The sequence below is a fragment of the Molossus molossus genome, unplaced genomic scaffold (assembly GCF_014108415.1).
Source record: "Molossus molossus isolate mMolMol1 unplaced genomic scaffold, mMolMol1.p scaffold_m16_p_17, whole genome shotgun sequence".
Taxonomy (NCBI): Eukaryota; Metazoa; Chordata; class Mammalia; order Chiroptera; family Molossidae; genus Molossus; species Molossus molossus.
Window position 1 is genome coordinate 42,591,957 of NW_023425352.1, and position 23,896 is coordinate 42,615,852.

Below are 23,896 nucleotides of genomic sequence, written 5' to 3' on the forward strand. Positions count from 1 at the left end.
AGAAGCAAGTTTCTGTGATTTGACAGCACGTAGGTTATAACTGCGTTCATGTGTGTGATCTCAGAATGAACAAAGACTAAACCAAATGTGATTTTTATATAAATAATTAAAAAAAAAGTGTGATTTTTTCCAACAAAATGATCTGATAGCTTGACATCTTTCACTTTGTGGCTTTAATTTCCCCCCCACAGCATAAGCAAGAAGACAGTTCTTTTGCAAAAAATATTCGAGAACCAAGGGCCTCATCAAATTTTTTTGCGTTATTTGACCACTTGATTTTCAAATCATTCTCATTTGAAACACTTGTCAGAAAATCACCCTCGTCCTTCACACACTGCCTGCTGGTCTAACACTGCCAGACGGCCATGCCCACGGGTTAGCTGTACACCCAGCAATCCCGACTTCACGCTCCCTGGCCTCACAAAACCCTGTTTCCCCTTTTGCAAAACTTGCTCTTTTGTTCTATAATCAATTTGTTCAACATCCAACACCTTGGGGTAGATGGACAAACTAGGATAGATGTCAGCATTGAATTGGAAGGAATTTCTGAGTAGGGACCAGCTTCAAAAATGGTCAGTTCCTTAGTGAATATTTTCATGTTATCATGATTGCTTTCCTACACAACCTCACATCTGTGGGGGTTCAAATAATGAACAATTTGGATAAAGAGGACTTATACTTTTTATTTTATTTTATTTTTTTAATCCTCATCCGAGGACATTTTTCCATTTTTTGTACAGATAGAGTGGGAGGGAGAGAGAAGAAGAGAGAGAGAGGGAAACATCGAGTGGCTGCCACCCGCACGACCAACCAGGGCCGGGGACAAACTGCAACCGAGGCACATGCCCTCAGTGGGAACCGAACCCGGGTCTCTCCGGACCGCAGGCGGATGCTCTAACCGCTGAGCCAAACCGGCCAGGGCGACTTATACTTTTTAAACCAATAAAATGAAGTTAATTCTTTTAGAATCAAAGTCTGTCAAGTGAGACTCTATTGGTGTTCTTAGAACTCCATGCAAGATTCTGAGGGCTTGTAGGAGGACCCGCTCAATGAATTATTAGTGCATGTCCGTTACAAAGAATCTGAAAATTTTAAAGTTCAGAGACTTTTAAAGTTTATTCGGTTTGGTTTTCTTCATTTTAATCTGTTTCAGGGAACAACATCAATGCCTTAGTTAGTAGACAGGAATTAAGTAATGTCTCCCTTTTTCAACTAGAAAAAGCACTGATATATTAAATTCTCAGAGCATGTCCTCTTCCATAGGTATCCCCACTTTTTTTGTAGGTTAATAAATACTGAGACTGGACCCGAGTTAGCATCACGAAATAGTATAAGACTGTGTATTACAGATATCTTTTAAACATTTGTGTCTATGACTACAAGTCATACATAGATGGACAAAGATGGGTGACTTTAAAAAAAATCTCTACCTCTTACACATGCGCATTGCAAATAAGAATATATATCAATTTGAATAATTTACAATTTATAATTATTCATTGAATATAGCTCTTAAGTATTGTATTCTTAGAGGTTGTACGACCCAAGCAAGCACCTGACCCAAAGAACAATATCTGTAAATTATAACACAATTCCTTTGCAACAGAACGGTTGGTTTACCTGGGATTGTGCATTGACATTGGCTCCATTTGTAACCAAGACCTTCACCACCTCTGCTTGTCCAGCCAAAGATGCTATATGCAATGCTGTGTTTCCTTTCTGGAAGAGGAAAAGCAACGTCTGTCAGCACGCTCCCCGTTTCCTCTCTGTTTTGACAGTTCACAAAATGGACACGTATTTCAAGAGAAACGTGCTCCGATTCTTATTGAGAGCCGAATCCTCACTGAACCCGGCAAGTGATATAAAAAGCATTAAGTGTGTGACACTGACCTTTGTAGCTGCATCCACATTGGCCTCCCTCTGCAGCAGTTCAGAAACAACCTCCACGTGGCCTTCTTTGGAAGCAAGATGGAGCGCGTTCAACCCATTCTGATGAAAAGTGAACAGAAAGCTTCACTTGGGAGGGTGGAAATAGAGCAGTCAACAGCCTGCCCAGGACTCTGAAGTGAACATCCCACCAACAACTGCTTACATGTGTGCAGGGCAGGTGCCTGCACTGGGCATAAAAATACTTTGAAATTAGGTGAGTTGTTCTAATATCCATTCTTACTAAATTTTAGAAGTTAATTATTAAAGGATGCATACCTACATTTCTGAGTGGTCCTCTAACAAAGCAGAAAATAATTCGATAATTCAAGCTGGTGAAATTTAACAGAACTGGCAAAAAGGAGAAAGTCTTGGTACTACATAATGAAAGATTTAAGGAATTAAAAAAATAAACAACAACAATAACCATAACTAACCTGATTGCAAATGTTGATGTCAACTCCATTTTTTATGTAGTCAAGGGCCTTTTCCAAGTGTCCAGCTCGAGCCGCCCTTAAGTAACTCGCATTGGCATCAGACTAAAATAAAAAAAAAGAAAACATTTTAATAAAAAATGAAACAAATATGCATGTTTGTAGCTACTGAGTTTATAGTGCAAACCAAAAAAAAATAGGGAAACAGATTTTTAAATTGAACTACATGCATACCTTGTTCTATTGTTTCACAGATGTTGTATTCTTTAATTTTTATATATATAGATATAAAATATATATTATATATATATATATGCATATTTTTTTTATCCTCACCTGAAGATATTTTTCTATTTATCTTCAGATAGAGTGAGAGAGAGGTAGGGAGGGAGAGAGAGGGAAAGAGAAACATCAACATAAGAGACACATCGACTGGTTGCCTCCCACATGACCCCAGCCAGGTCCAGGAACGAATCGCAACTAAGGTATATGCCCTTGATCAGAATGGAACTGAGAACTCACTGGCTGACACTCTAACCACTAAGCCTAACCAACCAGGGAAGATGTTGTATTTTTTACATATCATAGGCAAGACCCTACACCAACAAAGAGATTATAACTCGCTTTACGGCAGTGATCTGGAACCAAACCCATAGTATCTCAGAGGTATGCCTGTATTGTATTTCTCACATGAAAACAGGTCTTTTTTAAAGTCACCAGAAAAAAGACAAATTCTTTTTATTTTTTCAAATCTATTTGGAAAATCCTTTATTCATAGTGGTACAATATAAATTTTATTCCTAAAACATCACAAATTCCTTCATAGTGGAGTCACAGCTAATAACATATCAAAACACCAACATTTTACTAGTTGATGATAAGCTTCATAGAATGCTAACATTAAACCTTACGAAATCTATTTTTTAAACTTATCATTGTTGTTGAATATATTACAGATGTCCTCCCTTTTCCCTCTATTGACCTCCTCCTGTCTTCCCCACACTATTGTCTGTGTCCAGTGGTTATGCATATATGCACATAAGTTCTTTGGTTTATCTCTTCCCTCTCCCCCTTCCCTTTGAGGTTTGTCAGTCTCACAACCAATTTGTACTTCTTTTTTTTTTTTAATCCTCACCCAAGAACATTTTTGCATTATCTTCAGATAGAGCGGGAGGAAGAGAGAGAGCGAAACATCGATGTGAAAGGACACATCGAGTGGTTGCCACCCACACAACCCCAACAGGGGCTGGGGACAAACTGCAACCCAGGTACGTGCCCTTGGCGGGAACCGAACCTGGGACTTTCTGGCCCATGGGCCGACGCTCAAACTGCTGAGCCAAACCTGCCAGGGCCCGATTTGTACTTCTTAATCTCCCCACCTTTTTCACCCATTCCCCCAACCCCCTCCCATGTGGCAACCAACAAAAAGTTCTCTGTATCTGTAGCCTGTTTCTGTTCTGCTTGCTCATTTTGTTTGTAGATTCAATTGTTGATAGGTATGTGTTTATTGCCATTTTATTGTTCATATTTATCTTCTTTTTCTTCAACAAGACTCTTTAACATTTTATATAATACTGGTTTGGAGGTGATGAACTCCCTTAGCTTTTTCTTGTCTGGAAAACTTTACATGGCCATCGATTCTAAATGATAGCTTTGCAGGATAGAGTAATCTTGGTTGTAAGTTCTTGTTTTTCATCACTTTGAATAACTCTTGCCACTCCCTTCTGGCCTGCAAAGTTTCTTTCGTGAAATCAACTGATAGTCTTATGGGAGTTCCTTTGTAGGTAATGAATTGCTTTTCTCTTGCTGCTTTTAAGATTCTCTCTTTGTATTTAACCTTTGGCATTTTGATTATGATGTATCTTGGTGTGGGCCTCTTAGGGTTCATCTTGTTTGGGATTCTGCTTTCTGGACTTGTATGTCTGTTTACTTCACCAAGTTAGGGAAGTTTTCTGTTCTTTTTTCAAATAATTATTTAATTTCTTGCTCTGTCTCTCCTGGCATTCCCATGATGCAAATGTTGATACACTTAAAGTTGTCCCAGAGGCTCCTTACACTATCCTCATTTAGGGAGGATTCTTTTTTCTTTTTGCTGTTCTGATTGGGTGGTTTTTTTGCTTCCTTAAATTCTAAATTGATGGTTTGCTTCTTGGCTTTACCTACTCTACTATTGATTCCCTGTAAATAATTCTTTATGTCAGTTAGTGCCTCCTTCATTTCTGACTGGTCCTTTTTTATGCTTTTGAGGCCCTCACTAAGTTCACTGAGTGTCCCTATAAGCAGTGTTTTGAACTCTGCATCTGTTAGATTGCTTATCTTCACTTTGTTTAGTTCTTTTTCTGGAGTTTTGTTCTATTCTTTCATTTGGGACATGTTTCTTTGTCTCCTCATTTTGGCTGCCTCCCTGTGTTTGTTTCTATGTATTAGAGTTGCTATGTCTCCTAGGCTTCCTAGGGTGGCCTGTTGCGGGTGCCCTGAAGGGTCCAGTGGAACAGCCTCCCTGATCGTCCAGCTGGGCCCTCAAGGTGCACCCCTCATGTGGACTTTACACCCTTCTGCTGTAATTGAGCCTTGATAGCTATGGCACATCAATGGGAGGGATTTATTCAGGCTGATCAGCTGCAAGGACTGGCTGTGCCCATTGACTACTGACTACTTGGAGGACCAGCTGTGTAAGGGCCCACCACACAGAGCAAGACTCACTTCAGCAGGGCTCTGGTACCCACTGAGTCTACTCCTTGAGTGTGCTGCTTGTGGAGGTGGTTGGTAGATGGTGCTTTGCTGTGTACCGAAGCTGTCCACTGGGTGTGCTGGCTCTGGGGCAAGGTCAGCCACTGCCTGTGTTCCACCTGGGGCCACCAGGCATAAGCCACACAGCGATCTACAGATGGCTGCTTCTTGTGCTGGCCTTGGAGGTTTCCAGGCAAAGCCAAGTTGTGATCCCAGGCTGGCTGCTCCTAGTGCCAGGCCTGGGGCCACTTAGTGAGAGGTATGGGGCTCGTTGAGGCCAGATGCTGCTTGTTTGAGAGAATTTAGGAAAATCTGAAACAGGAGCCAAGACAGGCCATTCCTATGGTAAAGCACTGGAAACAGCCTGGGTGGGCCTGACAGTTGGGTGGGGCAGGGGCCCAGGGAATCACCAGGGCGGGGCAAACAGTGTAAGCCAGGTTGCTGGAGTCCCAGATATGGCACCATCTGCGGGCCCTGTGGGGGAAGGGCTCACCAAAGGAACAACAGCCTCCACCGACATATCTGTCCTGGAGAAAGCTGCTCTATAGCTCTCGCCCTGATGCCAAACTCAATTCTTTCCCGTATGTCTTTGGTGCCTCTCAAGCTGCCTTCTCCTTGCTGGCGCCTGGAGGGAGTGAGTTTCAGTAAGTCCGTGCACGGGCTCTTTAAGAATAACTGCCTGGGGCTCTAGCAGCCTCAGCCTCAGTTCCTGCTGGTTTTTACAGCCAAAAGTTATGGGACTTCTCTTCCCGTCACTGGAACCCTGAGCTGGGGGCCTAGTGTGGGACAGGGATCCCTTGCTCCTGCCGGACAACCTTCACAGCCAAGGTAACCTTCCTGATTTTTATCTGCCACACAGGGGTGTGGGACCAGCCTGTCATTGCCTCCATCCCTCCTACCAGTCTCGGTGTGGCTTCTTTTTTAATTTCATAGTTGTAGGACTTCCATTCACCTCGATTTCAGCTACTTCTGAATGATGGTTGTTCTGTAGTTTAGTTGTAATTTTGATGTGGTTGTGGGAGGAGGTGAATACTGCATTTACCTATTTGCCATCTTGACTTGGGCAAATTCTTTAAGTTAGTTTCAAGTATACAAAGTTACCCCTTGTGTGATGGCATAACTGATTCTGAACTAAAAGAGAAAAACTTCCATAATGTGTAGGCACCTTCAATCAACATACAATTTCCAGAGAGTAAAGAGAAATCCTGTAACTTCCTGGTGGTTATATTATGAAAACCTCACTATTTTATTATATCAGAAATTTAACATCTATTCCATTCTTTTGTAGCTATCACACCAATTTAACAATTAATAGCTTCACAAATGCATTTAATGCTATTACACTAACTTAATAGGAATTCGTAAGTGATGATATTTTCTTGGATTTTCCTAAAGATTATATTTGAAAAGCATTTATAAATGTTTATACAGATTGCAACATGTGCTTTCTGTATATTTTCAAGCTAGTTAAGGCCACAGCCTGGAGAAAACGCTATTAGAAGCATTAGCAAATTCATAAACACATACAACATTTAAAAACCAAAACCAGCCTGGAAGGGTTGAGCAACGGTTAGAGCATCTGCCCATACAACACAGGTCGCTGATTGGATTCCCGGTCAAGGGCATGTATCTGGGTTGCAGGTTGGATCCCCGGCCCAGTCAGGGTGTGTGGGGGAAGCAACTGATCAATGTGTCTCCCTCACATTGGTGTTTCTCCTTCTCTCTCTTCCTCCCTCCCTCCCCCCCCTCCTTTCCACCCTCTCTAAAAATCAATGGAAAAAATAACCATCTGGTGAGGATTAACAAAAACAAACAAACAAAAAGCCCAAAAAACAATCAAACTGAAAAAAGTCTACAATTCATTTGCTGAAAATTTACAACTCTGAATTGCTACTAAACTCTAATACCTACAGTTGCACAGTTGCAACTCCCTACTATTGAAATCTTTAATGGAAAGAAGAGAGAGAGGAAAGCCTACGTTGGGCTTGCATGATTTCTAAAGGAGTCTCACTCAACCTAGAACAAGACGGAAGCAGGTTTTTCTGAATGGGCAGCCAAAAGCATCTCGTCACTGGTTATAAATGCAGTCATTCAGGGTAAAGTTTCAGAGAGAAAGTGTCTTTTATCAACCATGTGGCAAATACCTCCTTCAAAGTTCCTGCTCAGTAAAGCCTTCCCAGACCCCCCAGATAGTTTAATTGCTCGGTGCTTTCAAAGCATGAATCTCATTGAGCTTTCCTGGTATTTGGCACCCAGGATCATAGTGTTGGGTATACCTGTTCTCTTTCCTCCCTGAAGTGTAAGCCCCTTAAGAACAGCAGCAACAGATTAAGGGATGGGCATCTGGAAAGGCTCCAAGGTGCCAATCTTTGAGGAATGCTAATTCATGCCTGGAAATGTAACTGAGATGAAGGATATTCCATCCTTTAGACGGGTTTTTGTTTTTTATTGTTTATTTTTCTTTATTGGTATTAGAGAAAGAGAGAGAGGGAGGGAGAGGGGGAGAGAGATAGAAACATCGATGAAAGAGAACATCTACTGGCTGCCTCCTGCATACCCCCCACTGGGGATTGGGCCCACAACCTGGGCATGTGCCCTGACTGGGAATCGAACCGGTGACCTCTTGGTGCATGGGTTGACACTCAACCACTGAGCCACACCAGCTGGGCAGGGTTTTTAATTCTTATGTGGGTCAATTTAGTAAAAACTGACTTGCTCAGGATCTCAAGGGAGACGACACTGCCTCTGGTGTCTCCACCCGTCCTAGGATAATTGCACTACTGGCATTTTGATGTGGATAATTCTTTGATGAGGGGGACAATCCTGTTTGTGTCAATGTTTACCAGTATCCCTGGCCTATACCAACCATGTACTGTAACCTCTATTTGTGACAACCAAAATGTCTATAGAATTGCCAACGTTCCCTTGGGTGGGGGGCACAATCTCCCCAGTTGGAAACCACCGCTCTAAAGGAATAGTAAACCAATTTATTTAGAGATTGTAGGCTTCAACAGGCTCAAATCTTTGGACAACCAGGATTTTCATGTGCCTTGACCTAGCATAAGGCAGTGACTTTATGTATAATATTCATCTTTCTGTTTCCCTGCAACTAAAAGCGTCCCTGGCACATAGCAGGTGCCTATAATTTGTGAACTAATTGTATTAGATATTGCCTGGAACAATAGAGGAAGCTTTATCAACAAGAACAACAGCTATGAGAACCTGCTATGATACAAAGCTGAATACCAGAGATTATAAACTAAGGCACCGAGTTGGGTATCAGGGAACCGGCACCGGTACTGATCAAATCAAACTGGGATTTGAGTCAAGCAGGCAAATCATGTCCTCCGAGCAGAGGGTTAAGAAAGGAGGCCAAGAGGGTCAAATGAGACAAAGGACAAGTCAAAGCTTCCAGGAACTTAAAAATGCAATGGTCTTTAAGGAGGTTTGCTCTTTGAGAAGATGAGTGTTTTTGTTTGGTTTGTAAGTCCAGTTAGAAGTAAATTAGCTATGCAGGGATGGCTCATCGTACCATAAAATATCATCTTTGTGCCTGCTCAATGACTTATCAGTGAATGTGCCTGAAGGGCTCCGAAGCTGTGCTGGGAACAAATGGCATCAGGCGGCCTGGATATTTCAACGGCCAGAGATAACAACTGTGAGGTAAGCAACCCGAAGTCCAGCTTCTGAGTACATCAAAACCAGCAGCTAAAGAAACTCAAAAAGAGGTTGATCACTCAGGAAAACCTCTTATTGATCCCAAATCTGAAATGGTTTGGCAATTTCACACACTGTCTATTTTCCTTTCAAATAGTCTCAGAACTTTCCCACCTGAAACTCAAAAGCAAAGCCAAAAATACAAACAATATAAACCAAGTCTTCTAACTTAGTGATTCCCTACCTATTTGGAGTTCATTTCTTTTGAGAATAACAAAAGATGTCAACACATCCCTTTCCTTCCACAATTCACACCTATGCATGCACACACCAAATCTGCACAACACACCAGACGTGCAGATATGCACAATTTGCACACTATTTCTGAGGCTCAGGATGGGAACGCTGCTCTTGGGGTCTCGAGTAAGAATGTCCGCTCTAATGATAAAGAATTCTCTGGTGGATACGTCACTGTATCTGTTTCACCCAATGACCCTGGAATCAGATAAATCTCAGAAGTAGCTAATTTTCCACCTGAGAATTTTAGGAGGAGAGAAGAGACATTTATTTTCTTCACCTTCACTTTTCTCAGCCCTCTGTTACATAGAAACATGCTTAACACGCCAATACGTAACAATAGGCCATTTGATACTTCAAAGTATAGGGGGAGCAAGAGGGAGGAAAATATAAAGCGAAGAAAATCGGCAACTTAGAAAATGAAGTTAATAATGCCTGCAGAAAAATAACCAGAAGTCCCTCCTCTCCTCCCAACCACCTGCAAGCAATGCATTCACACGGACCTTCCACAAACATCTGAGTGTCCGTGAGGTGCCAGCCATGCCAACATCTGGCTGTGAGGCTGTGAACACAGCAGATGTGGTACAAATGAAGACTCACTAGCCTTCATTTCCCTCTCTTACACTTTTCCGAATTGAGTTGCTTAAATGGCAGAGTAAATAATGGCGCCTTCACTTCTTTTCTTCAAATTCTGCCTATATTATTCATGTACTTTTATTTCCTTAATGTTGACAACAACATTGTGCATTAGGCTCAACATCAACGAGCTACACCTTCAAGCTGTCATTTCATCAAACGAGGGGCTACTCTTCTAAGGTTACAGCTTGTTGCTAATCTGGAGCATTCTGCCCCAACAATGCCTCGTTCAAGCCAACTGTAGACAAATCATGGAAGGAAATGAGGTCCCAGGAAAGATGAGCTCTGCTATGTGGAAAGTCACATGGAGAAGGTCATTGCTTAAGGACAGTTGGCAGAAAATGAACACAAGCAGGCTAGTCAGCATATTTTCCCCCCTGAATGATCAAAATCTGAAGAATTTGGAAAATGAAAGTGTCTTTCATCATCATTTAATATCTTATCTACTTAGTCATTTTACTAGACAGGAAAGAAATATGAGCCGTGTGTGCTTTTCAAGGAAATAGCTTCAAGGAGAGAGTTAAGCATTATTATGAATTAATCTAATAACTCAGCATTTCCACCTGTACTAGAATATTGAGATTATTCAGCAGAAAACAGTGATTGGAAAGAGTAAGCATTTCCTGAGTGTCAACCTCAGTAAGAACTAATATTTCAAACCTCTGAGTATACTATTACAAGTACTTATAACATAATACATATTAAGTAAATGGTAATATAATTTATTGTACACATTTTTATGTTAACTTAATCCTTATAATATTTCTATGAAGTAGAATAGTGGGTTGAATAGTGTTCCCCAAATTCATGTCCATTTGGAACCTCAGAATGTGTCCTTATTTGGAAATAGGATCTTTGCGGATATAATTAATTAAGATGAGGTTATACTAGATTAGACTGTGCCCTAAAAACCAATGATTAATGTCCTCCTAAGAGAAAAAGATACAAATACTAACTAATTATGCTGTATACACCTGAAACTAACATAATGTTACATGTCAGTTACATCTCACTTTAAAGAAAAAGGAGACGAGACGACACACAGACACCATGCAGAGACGGCGGCCACAAGACAAAGAGTCCCCAGAAGCTGGAAGAAGCAGGGTTCTCCCCCGGAGCCCGGAGGGAGTGTGGCATGCTGACTCCTCGGGTTTGGACTCTGGCCTCCAGAACTGTGAAAGAGTCATTTCTGTGTTAAGCCACCCAGGCGGTGATGGTTTGTTACGGCAGCCCTGGGAAATGCATACAAGTAGGTACTATTACTAGCTCTGTTTTCATAGATGAGGAGACTGAGCTTTGGCAAGGATGAATGACTTTCCCAGGAACTTGAACAGTCTGATTCCAAAGTCCAGGCTGTTAATCACAACTCTAGGAAAGGGCTTAATAAATATTGATCTATAGTTTATGCTCAGTAGCTCTTGGTTCATTCACCTTCCATTAATCAGCTCATCCACCCAACCATCGAATTAAATATGTAAGTACCTTCAGGTGTATCCTCTCTAGAACACAGTTCCTTAACTGAATTCCTTTCAAGGCTCAGACCAGGCTAACAGGATTGCCATGGAAACGAGTCCACAACAGAGCTCTGTTCCTCTGCTTCTCGGCCTCAGGGCGATCTCTGTAGCCCTGTAATACCCTTTATCTCACCTTCCCAACTACCTGGGGACCAAGTGAAGGGTAACACAATCCTTCCCATAAGCCTCAATTTCCTTTTCTCTACTAGTGTCCTGTACTCTGCCTAGCAACATACTCAGGTGTTTCTTAAAAAAAAATTCTTTTCACTTTCTACCTAGCACCCCTTGCAAGTGACAGTCTCTGTTTATCAGAGCAGTGGACTGATGAATAGGTCTGTATCCCAGCTACTCCACTTGCTGTGTTCCTCTTGGCAAGCTCCTTTCTTTTTGAAAAAATTAATTATTTTTGTTACAGATGTTTCTCCTTTTCCCCCCATTGAGCAAGTTTCTTGACATACAAGTGCCTCGGTTTTCTTAGCTGTCAAATGGGGATGAAATAATGGACTGTTAGAATGAAATGAGAAAATCCATGCAGGTGATCAGCAATGTGGGTGTACAGCAGGCACTCAGTACACGGTTATTTTATTTTTCAAGTATTTTATAAACGCCAAACCGTTTGAAGAACTGGTTTAGGCTCAGTGCTTCTATAACCTTATTTTATTTATTATGTTTTTGTTAATCCTCACCTGAGGATATTTTTTCTCTGATTTTATCCATACTCTTAATACTAATTCATATTTGAGTCTCTACCATATGGCTTCTCTTGCTGGTCAAGAAAGTCTCTTTGTACAAAATCACCAGTGACCATCTGATGCCAATCACTACATTCTTTAATTTTAAGTCTGCCCTCTCTTGTTGAACAACTTCACAGCACAATCACCTTCTCTTTCTTAAACACCTTCCCTTTAGCTTTCCTTGTCTCCTGTTCACTCCTCTTTGTGACTCTTCCTATCTGAACCCACCACTGAGCAATGCACCTTTTCCACGCTCAGAACACACACTTCTTTTCTTTTTGTGCTCACTCCCAAGGTGACCTCACCACTGCCGTGACTTCTACCATTCTAAACCCACCATTTTGGTACGTGCCCCTAGTGGGAACCGAACCCAGGACTCTCTGGTCTGCAGGCCAACGCTCCAACCGCTGAGCCAAACCTGCCAGGCCTCGCAACCCACCATTTTGTACCTGCATTGCGCCCATCTGTATCCCAAAACATTTCCACTTCCATGTCCCACAGTGCACTCACTGTAACAGCAAAAACAGATGTTTAATGAGAACATATAAAGTGTCTGGCACTGAAACTAGGTATAATGATAGACATGTAATTAATTCCCTTGATTTCCTTATTTTGATAGAGGGGTCCCAAGATTATTGTTAAAAATATGTTTTTGTTGATTTTATTTTTTTGAGAGAGAGAGAAAGGGAGAGAGACACAGAGAGAAACATAGATGAGAGATTGGCTGCCTCCTACACGCCCCCAACTGGGGATGGAGCCCACAACCCAGGCATGTGCCCTGACTGGGAATCAAACCGGGACCTCTCAGTCCATGGGACGATGCTCAGTCCACTCAACCACACCAGCCAGGCCCAAGATTGTTTTATACACTCAGGAATACAACTTTGGTGTGAATCTTTGATTATTATTTTCATCCCCCACTTCCCCCGCCTTAAGCCCCTTTCCAGAAAGATACATGTAGGCACCCTATCAAATATTCTGTCTCTGGGATTTTATAGTTTCTATTCTCCTTTTAAAAAGCATTTATCATAATGCATATTATACGTGTAAAAGTACATAAAACATATATGAACAGTTTAAAGAAAAAAACGTAAGAGAAACACCCACACACCCATCGGTGAACTCAAGAAAGAAAAGATACAAGTAGCTCTGCAGACAGACATTTAATAAGCCTTTCCTTGACGGGTTCTCCAAAGACATCCTCTGTTCTAGTTAATCATTCTCAGGCCTTTCTTTATAGTTTTAACATCTGTGCATACCTCCCTAAGCTAAATAGTATGTAGTTGATTGTTTTAGCACACTACATAAGTGGAATCATACATCATGGATCGTTCTGTGACATGCTTGTTTTGTCTAATACTGTGTTTCTGGGTGTCATCCACATTGACATGTGTAGCAGTAGTCAATTTGTCATTGCTGCCTGCAAAAGATTCCATTATGTGAATAACACCGTCTATTTATCTCTGTAGAGTGGATGGATGTTTGTGTGGTTTCCAGCTTGGGTCTGCCATCTACATTCTGGCCACTCGTCCTGGCACACGCACAACACTTTTCAAAAATAGGATCTTAAATTCTGGGTCATTGGGTATGCACTTATTTAACTGTATCAGTTAATGAGAACATTTTTTTTTTTTTCAAAGTGACTGCACCAATGTACACTTTCTGTGGTCTGTGATTATTGATTATGAGCTTATATTCCTTAGAAATGAATCTTTGAGAATACTTCCAAGTCAGGATTAACATTGCCATATTCCAGAGAGAAATTTATGATTGCTTTTGCCAGTTGCCTAGAGGTAGTTTAAACCCAAGATTATTGGAAAGATACTTGCCTCCAGGGTTGTGGGGTTTTATTTTAAGACTTCACAAACACATTTAGACTTCAAACTGCTGTAGACATGAGGGATTCCTCGCGATTACAAATACTCAGGGGAGAAGTTTTTCCCTTCCATCCGGTGACAAACTGAGACAGGAAAGTTTTTTTTGCTATACACTTCTCTGCGGTGTGTTATTTTCCATTCGACCTAGCACTGGAAGCTACACCCTTTGGGGTCCACCTCCGCTGGGGGTCTCTTATTAGACTGTCCACTCTGGGCATAGTCTAGGCTTTGCGTCCAGTGTCCGATGTCTATGCAGCCAAGTAAAACTGGTTCTTGCTGGAAATATGCTCAACCCTTCCTTCCTTCCTTCCTTCCTTCCCTTCCTTCCTTCCTTCCTTCCTTCCTTCCTTCCTTCCTTCCTTCCTTCCTTCCTTCCCTTCCCTCCTTCCTTCCTCACTCCCCTCCCCTCCCCCTTCCCCTCCCCCTCTCTTTCTTTCTTTCTCTTTTATTTGTTTATATATTTTTTCTTCACCCTACTACTTGCCCAGTTCAGGTCCTAGCCATGTGATGCCCAGATCATTCTGAAAACCTTCAGGAGGTTGCAGTCAGCACACTGTCCCTAGCTGATCATTCCAGAAGCACTACTATTCAGGAACTCATGAAGAGACACTGAGGGTTCTGAGAAAATCATGACCAGGATGATAGCTGCAATTCAGTGAGTGCCTACTATAGGGTAGGGATATCTATCTATCTATCTATCTATCTATCTATCTATCTATCCATCCATCCATCCATCCATCCATCCATCTATCGATAGATGGATAGATAGATATATCACGTATATAATGTATTATTATTATACATGCATTATCAAGATGGGAACCGTCATTACAGATGCAAACACTGTTTCATAAATGTTAAGTGGCTTGCTTAAGGTCACACAGCTTACAAGTAAACAGCAAGGGTGGAAACCCATAACTTCTTGATAATAAGCTCAGCTCTTACCTCAATACCAGTAATTCTGTGTAGGCCTAGGGTTCAAGAATACGGAGATTAAGAGTAAGGCTGAGTATGCAGAATTCCGTATGCCTGTCTTCACTTTCATCCCAAGCAGATCGACTTTTACGTGTTTAAATGTTGACATTTGATGGCCTGCTTCCTTTGTAAACATGTTTCTGCTTTTAAACCATAGTACTCAATCCACTGCTATGGCGTAGCCTCTGAGGCCCATTCAAACCTACCCCGAATAAACACTTCCAGCCTGTACTAACACAAATGCTGATCTCGAAGCCAGTCCACATGGCTTACTCTTCCTCCAGGGCTTATTACTTCTCAACAGGCCCCATCATTTTCTGGCACCATGACTTCACCTAGGACACCCCTTCAACAGGAATACTCACCGCCGTTTGCTCCCTGTCACGCACCAAGAGAGTCACACACTAAATCCTAGGTCCAGCTCAAATGTCACTTCATCATTATTATTTCCCCCAATATACAGTGGGCATGACCCCTTCTCTGTCCAGACCCCCATAGCACCTGGTCTGTTCAGCCTGGATGTCACCTATCTTGTCAAGATTGGGCTGCAATCTCTTTTTTTTTTTTTTTTTTTGAGAGAGAGAAGAAGGGAGAGGGAGAGAGATAGAAACATCGATGAGAAAGAACACTGATTGACCGCCTCCTGAATGTCCCCCAACTGGGGATCAGGCCCACAACCTGGGCATGTGCCCTGACCAGGAATTGAACTGGCGCCCTCTTGGTGCATGGGTCAGTGCTCAACCACTGAGCCACGCTGGTTGGGCTGCAATCTCTTTTAGGATAGGTCCATGTCCTGCTCAGGGCTTATTTTTGCCTAACAAACTGTGAGTAAGTACTGAACAAAGAAATGCTGATCTCCAATGCACGGTCCAATCCTCCAACTCTGTTGAGACGCAAAAACCTACACCAACTTAACTGGGAACAAAAAAGTCTGCTTTGAATCTCCTCCAGTCTCTTGCGCTCTCTCCATTTCACTAGTCGGAGAAAGAGAAGAGTCCAGTGACAGAGGTAGTTCTCCCAAACTTCAGAAGAGAAGGGAGTGGGTCTGAGTTTATTCTGATTTCTCAGCTCACTTTGCGCACACGGTTTTCATACACTTGCTGGGACCACCTTGGAACAACGTTTTTGAGTAGGAACTGACAGAGGAACACGCGGGTGAGGCCTGCATTCTGTTGTGCCCAGTGAATCCCAAGGCATCTACATGTCCTGACACAATCACTGGGCACTTGTAATATGTGAGGCATTTTCTAGAGAATGCTACATATTCATTCTCGCAAGTCTGTGAAGTCTGTGCTTATTCTCTACATTGTACAGAGTGGCCAAGTTAGGTCAGGCAACTTTCCGAAAGGAAGGCTAGAAACTGGCAGAGGCAGGGTTGGAACTCATGACTTGAACCTGAGTTCTGTTCTTAATCCCTACTCTCTAGTGCCTTTCTTGGCTCAATGTTCCAGAATGATATAAAAGGGAAAAGGAACTTACATCTGTTGAATAAAAAAGGAAAGAGATATCAGCAACACTTACTTAATGTTGCCGGACAGGCAAACACTGTGATAGGTACTTTGCATATACGCACTTACTTAACAATCTTCAGCATTTGATATTTGTATTTTAAAAGAGGAAATAAAAGCTCGAGAAGATGGGTACTCTTCCACAGACAGTGTTAGAACTAGAATTTGAATTCAGGACTGTGTGACATCGCAAACCAGGGATATGTTGCTGGAGTAATTGTTCTTCTAACCAACCCCCTCATTCACCGTTGCTTTTATCTATCAGGACTGATGCCCGAAGACAGACGACCTTGCTGCAGGTTGCCCGGGCCCACTGGCTCCTATTAGGAGTCGGGTGTGCTTTCTCTCTAACACATTTATGCCCATTGTTCTGGTGGTTGTGATTATGTAATCTAAGCAGGTATAGTGCACTGGGAAATAGTACATAGAGAAAGGGTATTTTTGTCAAAATGAAGTTAAATTCTTTGGAAGGTCTGATTAGAAAGAAGACCCTGAAAATGTTGCTGCTGAATCAGATGTGGGTGAGATGACTTTAAGGAACGAAAATAAAAAATCAGAAAGATGCTATGCTCTGATGACTTCAGGTTACTTTAATTTTTAGCTTTCCTTTGAAGATACTGAAACTGGGACTCAGCAAAGGTGCTGGTGTTGGAAGGACAGCATGAACTCCTGTCCAGGGATTTATGCTAAAAAAAAAGGCCTGCCCTGGCCGGTTTGGCTCAGCGGTTAGAGCGTCGGCCTGCGGTCCTGAGAGACCCGGGTTCGGTTCCCGCTAAGGGCACGTACCTCGGTTGCAGTTTGACCCCGGCCCTGGTTGGGTCGTGTGGGTGGCAACCACGCAACGTGTCCCTTTCACGTCGATGTTTCTCTCTCTCTCTCTCCCTCCCACACTCTATCTGAACAAAAAATAGAAAAAATGTCCTCGGGTGAGGATAAAAAAAAAAAAAAAAGGCCTTATCCTTACATCCCACCTGGGCATGTGCCCTGACTGGGAATCGAACCAGCAACCTTTCTGGTACATGAGATGATGCTCAACCAGCTGAGCCACACTGGCCAAGGCTCTTAACCATTTTAAAAATTAACCAAAGAACTACTGATATAAATTTTGCTGTATAAAAGGCCTCCTGTTAACTATGTTTTCTACTTATCAAGAAGATTCTAAGACACCTCTAATAAAGTTTCTTCCACCCAAAATTTCCACATGTGTTTTTCAGGTGGCCCCAGATCTAACAGACCACACTGCCTGGTTTCTGGTCACATATCAGAAACTATGGCCCAGGAAGAACACTGATTTTCTGACCTTCTCACATTGGACACGCTCATTTAAAAGTGAACGGTGGTACCAGTACCTCATTGCAGACGTATCCCCAAAACACATCCGTTTTCTTAAATCTGCACCCTAACTCCACTATGAGGTTGTGCTGAAAGTGAACCCCCATCTGGGCCTTGATGTAATAAGTAACACGTCTTTTCTGATGATTCGATGAAAACAAATCGAGAGTGGATGGTCCACGTGTGCTCCATCTCCAGGACGAAGGTTCCCCGTCACGGAAAGGGTTCCGTGTCGAGTGAAGCACCGTCTGCTCGGCCTCTATTGCAAGGCTGCAGCGACCGTTTCAGTGACTGCATAACCGAGCCGTGCAGACTGGAATCAGCACCGGAGGTCAGAATCCACAGCAGAGAAGCCAGTGAAAGTTGGGAGGTCCAGGCAGGTCCACTGGGAACAGCCATGTCTGCATCCTGGATGTGGCTAAGGAATCAGCTCAGAGGAGGAGGTGGGACTATAAAAGGGGACTTGGTGGACAGAAGGAAGGAAGGAAGTGGGTGCAGATGTTGAAATGAAAAGTCTGGAGGAATGATGGACAGACAATCTCGACTGAAAAGGAGAGTCACCTGGGGGGAAAAGGAGAGGTTCATAGAAGGTTTGGAATGGCAGATAAATCTGATTTAATGTCACCATAAAAATACCAGGAGACAGTGAAGGCTTTTGAGGAATAGAATGAAATCATTAAATCTCTATGTTAGCCCAGTTGATTGATGACAGATTAGCGTGTGGGAGGAAACAGAGACAAAAAGATCTGCTGATCAGTGGTTGTCAATCTACCATGCCTCAGGGGACCCCTTGGAAGATGAAACAGTAACAACAACACAGACACTCAGGCCCCACCCCGGAGGTTCAACTGTCATTTTTTAAATAATTAAATTTTTTTTTTTTTTTTTTTAATCCTCACCTGAGGATATTTTGCCATTGATTTTCAGATAGAGTGGGAGGGAGGGAGGAGGAGGAGAGAGAAACATCGATGTGAGAGAGACACATCCCTTGGTTGCCTCCCGCATGTGCTCTTGACTGGAATCGAACCCTCGACTCTATGGTCTGCAGGCCAACACTCTATCCTCTGAGCCAAACTGCCCAGTACTCACTCTGGTAAACAAAGCTCAAGGGAGTCTAATTGTAACTAGAGGTGCGAGCCACTGAATTAGGGTATTGGAAAAACAGGGCTGTACGTGATGTGGAGGTTTGGGGGGTGCAGCTGGGATGGAGAAGGAAGGAAGGAGTTGCTGCCAGAGGCATTCTGAAGACCTGCTGACAGACTTTTCACAGAAGAGAATATTAAATTCTAGGTTTTAGTCTGGTTGGTGTGGCTTAGTGGTTGAACATCGACCCATGCACCAGGAGGTCACCGGTTCGATTCCTGGTCAGGGCACATGCCCAGGTTGTGGGCCTGATCCCCAGTGGGGGGCCTCCAGGGGGCAGCCAATCGATGTTCTTTCTCATTGATGTTTCCATCTCTCTCTCCCTCTCCCTTCCTCTTTCTCTAAAATCAATAAAGGAAAAAAATTGTTTTATTTTATTTTTTTATCTTCACCCGAGGACATTTTTCGATATTTTGTTCAGATAGAGTGGGAGGGAGAGAGAGAGAAACATCGATGGGAAAGGGACACACTGAGTGGCTGCCACCCGCATGACCCAACCAGGGCCGGGGACAAACTGCAACCGAGGTACGTGCCCTTAGCGAGAACCAAACCCAGGTCTCTCTGGACTGCAGGCCGATGCTCTAACCGCTGAGCCAAACGGGCCAGGGCAAAAAAAAGGTTTTTAAAACATTCTAGATTTTAACATTTTGAAGTTCATATTTGCCTTTCTCCACTTTCTCTTACTCTTCAATGCCTCCCTGCCTGCCCCCGCCCCCCCCCCCCCTCCTCAAGCAAATGTGCACAGTCAGAAATCAACTACGTGAGGCTTCTCTTGGTAACATTAACCATTCATTTTTGGTGACTCAAGTAATACAGATTTATAAACTATCCTCAGTCAGGAAGAGGACTTACTTAGTATGGGGCCTGCTTATCAACATCCTTAAATCCTCAGTGGCACTGATCCTTAACTAGTGATTTCAACGCCAAGCACGGTTTTGAAATATAAATGGAGTTGCTTTGCAGAACTTCTCAAAGTCCAAGAACGTGTGTCTATTTGGAACAACTTTCCATGAAAACAAGGCAAATCGAGAGAGCAGTAATCAATGGATTCTCCCCCCCCCCATCCCCCTGGGCTGCAGCAGAATCACGGCTCCTGCCCCGGAACACGTCCGTTCAGATAGTGCCCATTCGAAGGCGCCAGATGTTTTACAGCAAGATACTATGTGCAGATATTTCAGAGATATCTTGCACAGTGATCTAATTTCTGACCCATTTCAAAAGAATGTGACCCATTGCGTAAGTCAAAACAACAGTGACATTCATTCACGCAACTATCTGCCTCTTGTCAGTAAAACCCTCAGATCTTCAGGAGACTGTCCTCCCTCTGCCCCCCAATCCAGAGAGATATTAGGTCTTTGTTAGCAAGTAGACCCTTTAGGTACGTGTTCCGGGGTGGGATGCAGAGATCTTAAAAAAAAAAGGGGGGGGGGATTTAGTGGGTGCTATTTTCAGGGCAAGTGCTTGAAAAAACTTGAGCCCTTTTAGTTAGGGAAGACCTTGGGCTTTTGAGATTTTATTCTTGTTGGCTACCCGGTGATTGGGAATCAACCAGCATGTTCCATCCATAAATCAGTAAGAGGAGTATTGAGGGGGGGCTTAATCATCACTATCAAAGCCAGTCATGTACAAGGGGCTCCTCCAGAGCCCTCCCCATCGCTACAAGGCTGGCTGTTTGCAGGGATTTTGCTTGGAAGGAACCTCAGTTCATCCCTGAAAACGAGGCCACAGCCCCCCAACACCTTAGGCATGGTTAGCATCTTTACATGGGCCCTCTGCCAGAAAGGCCTCGGCCGCGCACCCCTCAAACCTGCACGGTCTGTGCTCACGGCCCTCTGAACCGAATGGCACACAGCGCTCCCATCTTTATCTTTAAGTAGAGGGGAGTGGGAATCGGGTACAAAAGTAAACACAGCGCTGGCGGGCTTTTGTTTTTCCAGAGGCAGTGTTTGTAAGAGATTTGCGTTGCCCTACTGATAAACCCCCCCTCCTCCAGTCTGTCTGCTACGATCTGGTTTACATCAAAAGGAAGATCCAGAAGCCGGGCTCCTGGCGATGTCTTTCCTCACCCAGGTTTCGGACCCCAAAACATTCTTCTGGAGACTGATTAGAAATAAAAACAAGTCCAGAGAAGAAAGAAGTGTCCCATAGGAAAATGAAAAAGTGCGTGTTGGGTGTTGGTGTGCGGGCGGGCATTTCCAGTGATTTCTCAACGCAGAGTTGATTCTGTTCAGCTACAAACCAGGATTGACTTGAGTTTGTCTGAACTTTTCTGACAACACAAAGTAAAAATTTAAAGAGCCGGTTTCAGCTGCCTCTCAAAGGACAGAAAACCATATATATGAGGGGAGGAGAGCTGTGTATGTCTTAATAACATGAGATCAATAAAGTAATCTTTCATCCTAATGTGTCCTAGCTTGGGGCAGAATTTCAGACCATTTAAACTGGTAGGTTTTGTTTAAAAAATTTGCCTCAAGCTATAGATGTTGCAAGGCACCGTAGACTGCTTCCCAGACTGTGTGCTAACACAATCAGCTTTATGGTGGAATGCTATAAATGTTAGGAATTGAAGGACAGACTTTAGATAGAATTCGAAAGACTAAATGGCAGGTGAGTGCATTCCCTCCTTCCCCGAGAAGCTCCATAACATCGTGCAACGTGAAAGTATCTGCCAGCTAATGGTAAATCGTGTATTTCCCAAATGAGCAAAAGTGAGAAACCGTTACTAGAAAGTTCTATCGTAGCCAGGGTACTGAACACGGACGTAGAAAGAAGTGTGGCTCTTTATCCAAAAACAGTATTTTTGAAACGTAAATGAAAAAACGAACTCTTTTACTTCATTCTATTCAAAAAATTTTAGGACACAGTAAATTGGTCTCTACCTGCACAAGAGTGAAGTTATACACATTATCCTTGAAATGTGTAAACTATTGATCTTTGTTTGTTCTGCAATGTAGAGATGCAAATACATAATCCTGGAAAAACAGCCACAGAAGAAGTTATTTCTGAAAAGTACGCTTTGCAGGTCTATTCATTACCTGGCTTGTCTGAAACCTCCGCTGTGCCTGGACATGCTTCTGATTACCTCCAGGGACAGAGCACAAGAGAAATGCTGTGCGTTACTTTGGAAAAAACAAGTCTATTTGCAGCTGTCTAAACGCTCAGCAATTCAGAACCTATAACAACCCTGGAGAATTTTCTGTTTTTTCCTATCTTAAGCCATAAAAGTAGAATATGAATGCAAGGAAGATTTGGCCCTGTAAATTAGCTTTATTTTAGGAGATTATTTCCCCTGTGAGGTAAAGCAAGAATGCAGTTGAAGACTGCATACAAGAGCAGTTGCTGTTGGGTTGTGATGGCTACGTTTCGTGGCTGACCGGGTCTCCGAAACTTATGACTAAGGCCTTCGCTATTTGTCAGGAACAAAAATGCACAGCCGCTGGGGTCTTGTACTTTCTCAGGACCCATTATTCCTTTCTGTTTCCTTTCTGTGCTTCATTGGGTTCATCTGTCTCAATTATTTCCCACATGAACATGTCTTTAAAGAAATTCTCTCCTGTTCTCCGGTGAGCACGGCTGCCTATGAAATATTCGATGCATAATCTGTACTCCACTGTTTATCCGAGGACGTGGCTGTCTCAAACCACCAGGCTCTCTCACCCTTGGAAGGGTCAGCTGCATGCACCTCACCAGGCTTCACTTACTACTGTGTTACTTCATGAGGGACATGCCTGGGCTCTCGACTTTCCTCAACAATACTGACTAAATACTCTCAGGGTTTATGGCCCTGGAGCAGTAAACTGGTAAGCAAAGGTTCAATATAGAAATAATTATATCTTAGTCTTAGTATACAGATTGCTTTATTGAAACAACAAAAGTACGTTTCTATTTTTTATACACATTTTATTCTTTTGGGGTATGTAAAGATCACCTAACCACCTCTATTAAACAGGAAACTGAAGCAAAGAGAGGCGTGATTTACTTAACTAGTTAGGAAATGGCTAAAAATAGAATTTGGGGTTCTTGGATTTAATGTTCATCCCAGTACCTCAGGGTACAAGAGTAAGAATGAATCATTCCAGTGAACATAGGGGTACATACATTCGTGTTTGAATATCTTTGGATAAATACCCAGAAGTGGAATTACTGGGTCATATGGTAGTTCTATTTTTAATTTTTTGAGGAACCTCTGTATTGTTTCACATAGTGGCTGCACCATATATAACCTCACCAAAGTGCACAAGGGTTCCTTATTTCCCTCATCCTTGACATCACTTGTTGTTCGTGGATTTATTGATAAGCATTCTGACAGGTGATATCTCATTATGGTTCTAATTTGCATTTCCCTGGTGACTAGTGATGTTGAGCCTCTTTTCATATGTCTATTGGTCATCTGTATGTTTTCTTTGGCGAAATGTCTATTCAGGTCCTCAACACCAATTCCAAAAGAGGTATGCATCCCTATGTTCACTGCAGCATTATTTATTCCCAGATATGAAAGCAACCTAAGTGTCTATCAACAGACAAGTGGATAAAGAAGATGTGGTACCTATATACAATGGATTATTACTCAGCCATAAAAAGGAATACTTTTTTTTTTTTTTTTTGCCATTTGCGACATGGATGAACCCAGAGGGTATTATGTTAAGTGAAATAAGTTAAACAGAGAAAGACAGATACCATAGAATTTAGTATTTTTGGAGTCTTAAAAAACAAAAAACAAAACAGAAACAAACTCACAGATACAGAGAACAAATTGATGGTTGCCAGATGGCAGAGGGGTTGGGGGATGGGTAAAAGGGGGAAGGGATAAAGAAGTACAAATTGCCAGTTATAAAAACAGTCACGAGAACGTAAATACAGTGTAGGGAATATAGTCAACTATGATGTAATAATTATGTATGGTATCAGATGGCTTCTAGGGCTTATCAGGGTGATCACGTCATAGGGATATAAATGTCTAATTACTATTCTGTACAACCGAAACTAATATAATGTTGTACGTCAACTATAACTGAAAAATAAAAATAAAAAAAACTAAAGAATGAATTAGTCCTGAGTTTTATGGTTTGAACTAATAAAAGAACTTAGCCAAAGAGTTTCCTGCCTGACTCCTAGGTTGAATGAGATCTCCAA

General features: G+C 42.5%; 1 protein-coding gene across 4 annotated transcripts in view; it reads right to left on the reverse strand.

Moving 5' to 3' along the window:
• The window catches only part of ANK3 (ankyrin 3), a 611,274-nt gene that overhangs the window by 207,218 nt on the left and 380,160 nt on the right, over positions 1-23,896 (reverse strand). For all 4 annotated transcript variants that reach the window (XM_036265485.1, XM_036265481.1, XM_036265484.1 and 1 more), the window contains 3 exons: positions 2,364-2,465; positions 1,891-1,989; positions 1,621-1,719 (listed from right to left, as the gene is read on the reverse strand). In XM_036265485.1, the coding sequence (XP_036121378.1) occupies positions 1,621-1,719; positions 1,891-1,989; positions 2,364-2,465 (300 nt within the window). The remainder of the gene's footprint in view (positions 1-1,620; positions 1,720-1,890; positions 1,990-2,363; positions 2,466-23,896) is intronic.